This window comes from Pelodiscus sinensis, chromosome 3 (assembly GCF_049634645.1).
Source record: "Pelodiscus sinensis isolate JC-2024 chromosome 3, ASM4963464v1, whole genome shotgun sequence".
NCBI classification, from domain to species: domain Eukaryota; kingdom Metazoa; phylum Chordata; order Testudines; family Trionychidae; genus Pelodiscus; species Pelodiscus sinensis.
In genome coordinates this window covers 166,808,462-166,820,777 of record NC_134713.1, presented here as the reverse complement: position 1 = coordinate 166,820,777, position 12,316 = coordinate 166,808,462, and the positions used below count along the sequence as shown (strand labels likewise).

The window sequence follows — 12,316 nt, the reverse complement described above, 5'->3', positions numbered from 1 at the left end:
TGCTTTGAGCAAAGCCATGTGTTGCCCAGACAGCAGGCACTTTCCTGCAGGGGCACAGACATCCCAGGAAGCAGTGCTATTCCCATGGCTTGGGGACAAGCAGGCATGGGAAGGTGCCGGCCAGGCCAGGACCCTGCGGGCAAGGGGCGGGGAATGGGGTGACTCGGCTTCCTTCTGTGTCCTGCACATGCTGGGTCCTGCTGCACTGGCAGCATCCTGCAAAGAGGGAACTTCTATCTCTGTTTGCTTGGGGGGCAGGTTGGGAGAGGTGTGTATAAGCGTCAGAGGCTGCTTTCCAGAGAGTGCTACTGGGTTCCCTTCCACCTCCTCCCCCTGGCAGGTTCCCATGCAGGAGATCTGTCTCTTCCCCATCACTGTGCTTGACCGAGAGTGGCTGCTGCCCAAATATGGGCATGAGCCTGTGCTGTGTGTAGCACTGCTATATGTTTCCATGACCCTAGCCTCCTTAGTGAGGGCTTGTTGTAGGAAGGTGTCCCACCTTGGAGGATGGAGAAAGGCAAAGTTCTCCAGGAACTTTGTAAGGAGGAGCGAGGGGTTCCTTTGTGAGAGCATCATGGAGTTGAATGCTCCAGACTGGCGCTCCATGTGCACCCATATGCTCAGGCTGTTATGTGACTCCCAGGCTGAGTAGGCTGAGAGAGGAGTGCACAGCCCCTCACAGCTTGTCCCCTGCCCCCACGTGTAGATAGGGAAAATTATAGAACTCACCTGAAGTGCGTTCCCCAGGTTTGTACAATGCCTGGGAGACATCCTGAGAGAAGGGGACTAGTTCCAGGGTGAGGAGCAGCTCCTGCCTTGCAGGCATGGTCACCTGCCTGGCCTGCTTCTCCTCCTCTTCCTTCTCCTCCTCCACAACCCTGCCTTTGTGGAGGCTGATGCCAGGTGTGTCCTTGCCAGACTTGATGACAACAGGATGGGGACCGGCGCCTTCCCAGGATGGCATCGAGATGTCTGTAGTAGCGGCACACAAGCAGTGCCGCCCCAGAGCATCTATTCTGCTCTCTGGTCTTTCCGTAGGCCTGCCTGAGCACCTTAATTTTCATGTGGTCCTGGTCAAGGATCTGTGTGTCTCCCTTCTTGGACTGGCTGGTGGCCAGCCAGCTGTAGACATCGGTGTTGTGCATTCTGGTGTGGAGATCTTGGAGGTTGGTCTCCTACCTCAGACCTTGATGAGATCTAGGATCTCTACACCAGTCCAAGCCCGTGCTCGCATGTGTCCCTGGCCATGGGCACCTGAGGGTGCTGTGGGAGTGCTGGCAGCCGTCAGGGTCTCTGAGGGAGCTCTAGGGTCGGCCATGGCTCCTGTGCTGCTGTGGTGTGGCTCAGGGCTGGCAAAGATCTGCACGTGCCACAAGCCCTTTTCCTGCAGCCTGTTACTTTAAAGGCTCCGCAGGAGAAGGGGAACAGTGGAGATGTCAGGTGTGGCTGGAGTGGCTACAAGTGCAGCTGTGAGAAGCCTCTGGAGGCCAATTATTTCAAAATTACAGCAGCTGAGTGCCCACGCTCACTCGATTTCAAAATAATTTCAAAATAAGTGTAATTCCTCCTGGAAAGCAGGTCGTCAGATTTTGAAATAACTTTTGAAATAACAGGCTTGGTAGTGTGGATGCTCCGTTTGTTTTTTCGAAATAACTCCCTAGTATAGACCAAGGTGAGAGCAAAAAAACTAGTTGATGGCAGCCAATCCCATATTCTAGCATAACAATATCTCCCCATCTTAATTGAAAATGTCAGCACTCTGTCTGACTTAGTTTTCAGACAAATAAAAATGGTGGAGGGGAAGGTGAACATAGGGGAGTAGGAGAAAAAGGGAATCCTTGTGGAGGAGAGAATGGAGGACATTTATATGGGAGGGAGGCACACAGAGCCCTTCTGATAGGGGAGAAGAGGGTACAGTGGTAGAGAGAAATATAGGGAACATACATAGTCCCTGTCTGTGACAGAGCATGAGAAAGCAGACAAAGCCTTCCACGCATTGGAGTACATTCCCAAACTAGAAAGAAAACTATTCATATTGTAATAGTAAAATATAGTGCTGTAGTGGTCAACCTTAAAAGCATCCACTTTTTCCTTTGCTAATTACATAACACTAATTCAAGATGTGCATATTTTCTAGAGAAAATATAGGGAACACTGCATCTACTGAATTAATGGTATTGTGTTATGTAAAGCGATTGAAAAACATTTTAAGAATGACCACTGTAGTACCATATCATACAGATGTGCTTATAGTTTGGTAGATTCTACAAAGGATACAATTTATTTTTAGCAATACAAATATGAATAAATGATCATATCTTAGGTACATTGACCCATATCAGATAATGTTTTGCAGTTGACTTGACCAGCATCGATAAACGGAGCAAAGAGAAGGAGATAGAAAGTCAGAAAAGGGTCAGGTCACTTGCCACCTTGTTTTGTGAGAAGATCAAAGATTGTGATGACTTCTTATGGAAAGCTAATGAAGGAGACTGTGTGACAACTGTTCATAGTGAACAACGGTAAAGTAATAGTGTTATTTATAAAAAGAACATGATAGGAAATAGTTGCTGATATTGAACTACTCATTTTCTCTCTCTCTCTTTTTTTTTTTTTTTTTTTTTTTTGCTTTTGGTCAGTTTCCTTGTCACTTCAGAAGAGGTGCATTCCCATTCAACTGATCAGTTACCAGGTGGCTTAAAGCAGTTTACTATATTACTAAGGTAATCTTATTATAAAAAGAAACTGATGTCTTGCAGGAATAACATTTAAAAGTACAATGGAAATGAATAAACAACAAATATTCTAGTAGCACCTTAAAGGCTAACAAAATATGTAAATGGTAGCATGAGCTTTCATGGGCACAACCTACTTCTTCGGATGACCGTTTCAGGTTGGGTTTTTTTTTTTTTTTTGGTAGTCTTTAGTGGGATCATAGCAGAGAGGCTTGTAGAATCTGGTGTTGGTGAGTTATCTGGTCGCCTCCTGTTCATAATCTGTTCTGTTCATAATGACTACAGCGCCCCCTTTGTCAGCCTTTTTTATTATGATGTTAGAATTGTTTTTGAGGCTGTGCATAGCATTGCATTTTGCATAACTGAGGTTATATGTTGTTTGCTGACAATGTCAGCTCGAGCACATTTGCAGAAGCAGTCAATGTAGAAGTCAAGACTCTCGTTACAACCATTAGTGGGGGTCCACATAGAGGCCTTCCTCTTGTGGGATTGATGGGGAGAGGAGAGGGAGCAGTAAGGTCTGTGTGTGTTGTACATTGGTATGTTGGAAATATTCCTTTAGGGGGAAGTGGCAAAAATAGGCTTCCAGATCTCCACAGAACTGAATCACGTTCGTGCGGATGGTGGGGCAGAAGGAGAGTACTTGAGATAGGACAGATTCCTCTGCTGGGTTCAGAGAGTGGTCGGATAGGTTGACAACTTAGCTAGGTGAGTTGAAAGTATTGGGAATGAGAGATCCTGAGGTGTGTAGGAGTTTGGATAGTTTATTGTCCATTTTCTTTTGAAGGGAGATGAAGTGATCCTTGTTGGTAGTTTGTTGAATTTTAGTCAAGTCTGGAAAAGATGAAGTGTATGTGGAAGCTTAGTTTTTTTATGTCACTTTCTAATGTTGAGAGCTCCTCCTTGATTATCTTCTGTTTGTTGTACAGAATTCTGATACGGTGGTTCCTGAGTTTCTTTGAGAGAGTGTGGCATAATCTCTGGCTATAATCTGTGGGATATGTAGATTTGAATGGGTTTTTCACCCTCAGTCCCTTAGGCATAATGTTCATTGTTTGCACTTGGAAAGGAAGATGATGTCTGTTTGGATCTGTGCGAGTTTCTTTGTGCAGTTGATGGCTTTCCACTCCATACAGCTGAATGCAGTGCCTTGCATGTTCAAAAGCTTCAAAGGGGTAGCCGAGTTAGTCTGGTAGATAACATCTGAAAAAGTGGGTTGTGCCCACGAAAGCTCATGATACCATTTACATGTTTTGTTAGTTTTTTAGGTGCTACTAGACTATTGGTTGTTTTTTAAGTTTCTCCTGTTACAGACTAACTCGGCTACCCCTCTGAAGCTTATGGAAATGAATGTTCAGAGAGAAAAATTAAGGGCAAGTTGAACATAGGTTGAAAGTCAGGGGAAAGCTGGCAATAAGTTTGTGTCACACTGGAATATAGAAATTCATACAAGATCAGATCATAGGTCCATCCCATATGCTGCTACTCTTACTTCATTCTTCAGAGAAAGGTAGCCACCCCTTTCCTTCAGTCAACCTAGCCAGTTGTGCCATGCTCCCCCTAGCAAGAAGATTCAAAAAGTTTCAACTCCTTTTGACTAAGACATCATGAGGCATGAAATTTGTTTATCCTTATTTTAGCATGATTTTTACTTGTGGTGGCTGCTGTAGTTGGCTGTGTAGCCGTAATACTTTCACAATTACTCAAAACATTGTAATTAACTGGTTTAATATGTCTGGAGTACCACCACTAGTATCTGGATCATGCTACACTTATTTAATTGTGTGTCATTGATCCTTAGTTAACAGGAATTCTGCTTTGCTCAAGTAATAGGATCTATATTCTTGAGCAGGAGGATCAGATTTCTATCCCCATGTCTATCTTGAATTTCCCAGTGACTGTATCTAGAATGATGACAACCATGAAGCATTAGGTGGCCCGAGATTTGTCAAAATAGCTTTTACTTGTATTATACATGCTCCTGTCTAAAAGGCCAAATTCTCATCCCATCTGAAATCAACATGGTTCAAGATGTGTCTATTATAAGAGGTTTCAGGCCAAAGTATCTAAATGTAGCTTAATTGGCATTACTATCTTACTGTCAGTGTTGTTGTTTTCCTTAGTCGTCAAATCTCCAGTGACTTCAGAGATCTTTCAACGTTGTTAATCCATGGATCTGAGGCCCTTCTAATGTCATTATTAATTGGATTCTTATACTATGGTCATGAGAAAAGCCAGCTATCTATTCAGGATACAATAGCTCTACTGTTTATGATAGGTGCACTGATCCCGTTCACAGTGCTTTTGGATGTTATTGCAAAATGTAAGTGTCTGTCAGTTTTAATGATAATGCTTTAAAACAAACAAAATAATATTTAATTGGTAATTAAAAAAATCTATTGATCATGGGCATGCAATATACCTGTCTTTTTGTTTTGGTTTGTTTTTTTACTGTAGGTCATTCAGAAAGAGCTATGCTTTATCATGATTTAGAAGATGGGATGTATTCTATTACCCCCTACTTCTTTGCTAAGGTAATTGGTTTCAGCTGTCAAGAAAAGTATAACTGGTTTTAACATGAAAAGTAAAAGCCTTGTGTGTGGGTGATGAAATTCTGTTCATACTTCACACTTATCGTGCCTGTCATCTAAAGCTGTCAGCCTGCTTCCCAAACATTTATTAACTAATTAATTAAGCCTCACCACGCTCTTAAAGCATCTGTCTCCATAAACCATGAGCCTGGTGCTGGGTCAGAAAGTAGTCAATGTTTAAGACGACCCTTTCACTGGCTACTGTTAGATTGCTGGGGACAGCAGGATTGGTAAGTCTTGCTGGCTGGGATAGGGCAGGAGCTGAAAAAGCCTTAGGTTAGATAGAAGCAGATAAAAACTGAGGGAGTCATTCTCTGCTGTCTCACCAATGAGCTGTCGGGCTGCAGGGGCTACCAAACTTGTTCCCTTTAAGGAAAAATTAACCCTTTTTGCTGTTGGAAGTGCTGAAGTAATCTTCCAGCATTCACTGGCCAGTCCCAAAGATAGAGAAATGGTGGAAGTGAGCCTTTGACTAAGGAAAGCTGCTGTTCATCATTGCCGTCTGTGCTAACTGGTGGGAGAACACGGCCAGCATTACCATTTAGGCAATCAATGTAGAGCTGTTTGTTTTCAATAGGAAATAATTGTTTCATAGGAAAGAGATATCACTGAAGAGCAAGCACCATCACTTTCACTTCAGGTTGTCCCTGACTGAGGTGGTGGGACACAAAAAGGCTAAGTCCAACACCTGAAGTGTATAATTCAGAGAGCAGTCAGAGAAGTTACAAGTCAGACTGAATGGTTGTTTTCAAAAAGCATTTTTGACATGCTGTTCAGTAAGGAGTACTGGTAAAGTCATTTCTGAGCACAAATGTCATTTACATGATTTCTAGATGTAAACATCTGTGCAAACAAATCAGAAGGCTGGACAACTGAAATCTATTATTATTTCCTTTGTTCCCATAAGATCTTCTATTCATAGTTTGGGCTCCAGAAGTGGTATTTTTAAACTTGTTACTAAAATAACAAACCTGTAGTTGGTTCTGAAGCACAACTTGGTCCCACCCATAGGAATTGTTTTGCATAGTTTTACATACCTTTTCTCCTCATGCATACCTCTATGTTGAAGTGCTGTTGTGAGTTTAGTAACATGAAGAGGACTAATCTGTGACACAGAAGAATCTTGGTAAGTGCTGCAGTTCAGGACAAAATGACAATGCTAGGTGCACATGCAACCATTACTCATCTCATCACCTTGATTTCAAATAAAATAAAATAAGTATAAAAAATGACAGAATATGGCAATTTAGTTTTTCAGTTTTGAGGGCCCAGTTTTGTTTGACTCAATAGTGATTGGAAGAAACAACCATATTAAATGTATGGAGCACAGTTGATTCTGAAAAAACCAAAGTTACTTTTTAAAATATGGATTGCTATTGCCAGAGCTAAGACTAATCTCTTCCTTTAGGAAAGCTCTGCCACCATGGCATCTGTAATTTCAGTTTCCACTCCCACACAAGATTTAAAATACTCTCTGAGGTCACAGAAAACTCCTTCGGGGTGCTTCCCGGAGTGCTGACAAAGCCACTGACACTCACCTTCCTGCTCTCTGGGGCTCCTCACTACCCTGTCTTGATGGGCCAGCTCGCTGGTCTCCCTCAGCCAAGGTACAGAACTGAGATAACTGTCCCCCTTCCCCTGAGTAGCAGTAGAGACACTGAGGGTGCATCTAGACTACGTTCTTCTTTCAAAAGGAGATATGCAAATTTGGTGCTAATAATAATATGCAAATTTCATATCTTCTTCCAATTGCTTTTTCGAAAGCGGTTTGTTCAAAAATGAAAGCAGTTTAGACAGGGCTTTTTCGAAAGAACCCCCCTTTTTCGAAAGAACCCATCAAGTGAAAGCAGTTTAGATGGGGGGGTTTCGAAAGAACCCTTCTTCCTTAAAAAATTTGGTGTACAGGGTTCTTTCAAAAAAGGGGGTTCTTTCTAAAAAAAAAGTCTGAACTGCTTTCACTTTAAAAAACACCCACTTTCAAATATGCGACTGGAGGAAGATATGCAAATTAGCATCTAATTTGCATATCTCCTTTCCAAAGAAGAACATAGTCTAGATGTACCCTGAAGCTCTTCAGGTCCAAGGAAAATGCAGTTTTGGGTTCAGCTTCCTGGGATACCATGCCCCAAATGGGATCTGAACCCTTAATAAATTGTTTAGGTAAGCCCCCTTTAACAATGAAAGGAGGATGTACACTGATTACCCCTCACCCCAGTAACAATTATTTGCACTGGGCTTGATAGTAAATAAAAAATATTTTATTAAGTACACGCAGTAGGATTTAAGTGGTTGTAAGTGAGAACAGGCAAAGCAAAGTAAATTACAAATTTAAAATAACAAAAAATGCTTAGCTAATTCTAACATTAAAATCTCAGTACAAACTTATGTAAAAAAAACTCACCCTCAAACTTGTTCTTATTCCAGGTAAGCCTCCAAACCAGGGAAATTCCCTCTCCCTTGGTTTTCTGGTTCGCTTTCTTAGGAGTGACATGACAGCCAAAGACAAAGACCCTGCTAAGCTTCCCATTGTTTTATGGATTCCCTTTTACAAGGAGAAGTTATCTGGCCAGTCCCTACCAGTTAGGACAGTCATGTAACTTCTTAAGACCAACCACTGCTAAGAATTAAAAGACAAAAGAAGTGTTTACATATGATTTCCCATTGAGGCATCCCAGCATTGGAACACCCTTGATGGCTTTCATTTGCACATTTAAAACCATAAAGCATTCCATACTCCGTATATCTAACTTTACACACTAGAATGATACATATACCAAAATAAGATACACAGATCTAGTGGATTATGACATGAAGATTGATAGGTTACATGAGATAATTTGTCCAAGGCACCTTTGAGTTAGGCACATCTGTGTCCACAAGTCCATTTTCTAAAGCATGGGGAAGGAGGTATCCGTCACATATTCATCAGTTGTTCTTGGAAAAAATAATTCTTTGTATTTCATATGCGCAAGAAGTTTGTTTCATTTTTATGAACCATAGCAGAAGAGTTATACTATTAAGTGACCTTGAAGTTTATACCTACTTATCTCCCATGGGCAGATTACAATACTGTCTATGTCCTTTAATTATTTATGAAAATTCTAATGTGTTTTGTTTCCACTGGATTAACTAGTTTGCAGACTGTGCTTCCCCAACAACAGGCAAAAATGAAGTTGTTTGTATTTTATGATTTGCAGTATACTCATCTTAAAGATTCTATAGAATTTGGACTAAAATACATTTGCAGATACTCATTAGTGGCATTATTGCTATTAAGTTTATGAGAAATGTCTTAGATTCCTAGAAACTGACAAACTGTAACAAAACAAGACATCTAATCCATTTCAAGAAGCCTATCAATTTAGGTGTTAGTTATAGAAAATGTCACAACTAGGAATCGAAGGAAAATTAGCTAGAATCATTCTTTTTCTGATTTTTTTAGCGTCACTAATACCACTTAAAAAGGCGATTGCATTTTAATAGGTTATTTGCTGTTTCTTTTAAAATAAATGTTAATATGATGAAGTGCCGTGATTTTCAGTGTTTTTTCCCCTCTCAACAGATTTTGGGGGAGCTCCCAGAACATTGTGCTTTTGTGATAATTTATGGGGTTCCTATCTACTGGTTGGCAAATCTCAGTCCAGAACCAGGACATTTCCTTCTTAACTTCTTGGCTGTTTGGCTTGTGGTTTTCTGTGCCCGAGGAATGGCACTATGGATGGCAGCACTACTCCCAACACTGCAGTTGTCAGCCTTCTTTGGCAATGTCCTTTTCACAATATTCTTCCTGAGTGGTGGCTTCTTGATAAGCTTAGAAAACCTGTGGCTAGGTAAGACTGGCACATGCATCTCTAACCGACAACTACTTTCAGCTTTTGTAAATCAGGCATTTATGAGGCATTATGGTCTTGTGAATAGAACATGGGACAGGAACTTAGGAGACCTGGGTTCCAATCACAACTCTTCTAGCAGTTTGCAGAATTGGGGTTAACTTATAGATGGACAAGCCAGTTCAATCGCTGTATGCCTCAGTTTCCCCATCCATCTATAAAATGGGAATAATATCTACCATGTTTTGAGACCTATGGATAAAAAAAAGCAGTACTGAAGAATATGTATGTACTGTATATTGTTTTTGTTCTGTCCAAGGGTTTTTAAATATAGAAATAATTCAAAGATTAATACCAAAACTATTTGATAAGTTCTAACCATCAGAATGAAAATCTGGAACAGCCTTTCAAGAAGAGCAATGGGGGAAAAAATTTGATAAGTTCTCTTTTCATTATAAGACTATATCATGAGTATAATTTAGCAAGCCTTCAGCATAACATTTAGCATTGTCATTTAATAAATAGCAACAAAATACTAGTTGCTTTGCTACTGGAATATTTGAACTGTCAAGTTAAATATTTAAAGGATACAAATGTTTGGGATATTTAAATAGAAATGTTTAAAAACTCATCATTAGTTTTACTGACAATGCTTATTTACTTTTAGCCCAACTTGTACAACAAATATAGAAGTGCCAATTATATTGTTTATAGTCAGTTTCTAGTCAATATCCGCTTATCAAAGCGGAAGGACAGAGCTCCAATATCAGAACTCTACATAATAAGCTTTAATGAAGTATGTTAAAAAATCATGGAGACTTTTTTTTATTTTATCCTTTGTAAAACTGTCTTTGTTTTTATAACAACATTTTTTTGTCTAACAATCTGAGTATGTCCTCTGTTTTTTATTTTATTACTGTAACAAAGTGGCTGTGTAGTATATTTTAATTGGAAATGTGTAGAAAGAGCTATAATCCTATTTTTGCCACCCTCAATTCTTCATCCAGTTTTGGATACTATATTGTTATGCATGTTGAGTTTGTGTGGACAAATTAATCAAAAGACATCACTGATATGAGGCTGCTGATTCATATAACTTATATGGATATGGCAGTGTTAGATATATAGATTCATTTTGTGTGTTTATATTGAGACATCATTCCTTTCTGTCTCTCTCCCTCCTTCCATCTTTTCCAGTTCCATTTTGGATTTCTAAAGTATCTTTTGTCAGATGGAGTTTTGAAAGCCTGATGCAAATTCAGTTCACTGAACTCACATACCAAATGACTGTTGGAAATGTTACCTTTCAAATTCCAGGGAAACGTGTAAGTCATAGTCTCCCAGAGAGACTGTTACATTTGATAATTTGGGGAATAGTTACTAAGGCAGTTATTATAGTAATTGGTTAAATGATATAAGCCTTGATTCAGCAAAGCACTTAGGGCTCATTGATTTTGCTAAATTGGAGCCATAGTGCATGCTGTTTGACCTTTCATGTAAAGCTGAGCTGCATCACCACCAAGGTTTGGTGGAATTATATAACTGCTCCTTTTCCCAACGAACTCACTGTCTAATCCCATACCAGGCAGAGTGGGGAAATGTAGTTGCCTGAGTTTTGACAGAGCCATATTAAAGGAGTCCCATTCCAGCATCCAGGAGGGAGGGAAAGAGACTGAGGTATGTTTTCTTCTTCTGTGAGGGAACCTTCAAAGCATGTGGGAAGTAGTACAAAAGGACTAGTGCCAGTGGTCAAGAGAATAAGGTTGAGAGCTACTGGTGTAGTGATTGAATACCTTACACTTTCATTTTTGGAGTTCCTGTTACTGTACTAAATGGAATCAGTCTGGTGATCTTACTCAGGTCTTCCGATGGACATGTTCTTGTACAGGAGTCATCATAGTATACAGCACAAATGGCAGCCTCTGCTTAAGACAAGGTCGATGCAGTGGCAGATGTGTCAGAACATTTATAGGGTGCCTGCCTGTTTTATGCCTTATGGGGGGGGGGGGGGGGAGAAATGAAACACATTTTTAAAGGGCAAATAAAGCAATAATTCCCTTCACAAACCTCAAATACACATTTGTTGGAAAACAATGTTTAGAAATAGAACTGTGTTCCTACTAATGATTTCATTTGTTGAGCGATGTAGCAAAGCTGATCTTGCTGTAATTGATAAATAAGAACAGCTGCAAGGATGGAAGAGGAACAAAATCAAAATGTTCCACTTCCCTAGATCTATTTTCAAGAGATTTTTAATTATTCTTTTGTGCTATCTGTGCTTACAGGTAATTCAAGCTATGAATCTGGACTCATATCCTCTCTATGCGAGCTACCTCATCCTCATTGGTATTAGTATTGGTTTCATGCTTTTATACTACTTATCTCTGAGGTTTGTCAAGCAGAAATCAAATCAAGATTGGTAACAGGTAAAAAAGAAAGAAAATATTAGTGCAAGTTATTCTCACACTTGCAAAATATCTGCCCCCTCCCTCACCACAAAAGAGACTCCATCTTTTATACTTCACAAGTTCAAATCTTTTATTAATACTCTACATCAGAGATGTACTGTAAAGTCTCTTTTAATAATAGGGCATTATTTTATGTAAACCACTGGATGGCAGCAGAATACAGACAGTTGAAAGCCATCTTCAGAATCTTTAACTCTGCTATAAGTGGTAAAGAAATAACTGAATTGTGTCTTCAACATTTTTCCTTGTGACATCATCATCATATAGGAGACAAAATGAGTGTGACTCATGTATGTTTAGTTTGAGACTATGGGCAAGGTCCTCTGCTGGTGTAAAACTGTGACGCTCCCTTGACTTAAATGTCTTTATACTGATTTACATCAGCTGATGATCTGGCCCACACTTTTAAAATGAATACATACCATATTACTGAACTTAATTTGGAGATTCAGAGTAACAGTATAAGGAAAATAACTATTTACATTTTTCAGCATTTCTCACCCACAAAGATCCCAGTATATGCACAATATATACATCATGTCACTCAGTGCAAGAGTGCAGACAGAGGATGGTAACTTTGTAACAAAGCATTTTAGGACAGGAGAAGCATATGATTTCATTGACGCTACTGAAGAATTTTATGTAGGCAGAAAGTAATGATTCAAACCAGAAAGTCAGAGTTCCCATATAAA

At 39.9% G+C, this 12,316-nt stretch overlaps 1 protein-coding gene across 1 annotated transcript in view; it reads left to right on the top strand.

Moving 5' to 3' along the window:
- The window catches only part of ABCG8 (ATP binding cassette subfamily G member 8), a 33,990-nt gene extending 22,020 nt beyond the window's left edge, over positions 1-11,970 (top strand). Inside the window, exons 7-13 of the mRNA XM_025178998.2 lie at positions 2,357-2,522; positions 2,640-2,723; positions 4,859-5,058; positions 5,193-5,269; positions 8,889-9,156; positions 10,354-10,481; positions 11,442-11,970. Coding sequence (XP_025034783.2) covers positions 2,357-2,522; positions 2,640-2,723; positions 4,859-5,058; positions 5,193-5,269; positions 8,889-9,156; positions 10,354-10,481; positions 11,442-11,579 — 1,061 coding nt within the window. The 3' untranslated portion in view covers positions 11,580-11,970. The remainder of the gene's footprint in view (positions 1-2,356; positions 2,523-2,639; positions 2,724-4,858; positions 5,059-5,192; positions 5,270-8,888; positions 9,157-10,353; positions 10,482-11,441) is intronic.
- Positions 11,971-12,316: the final 346 nt, after the last annotated feature.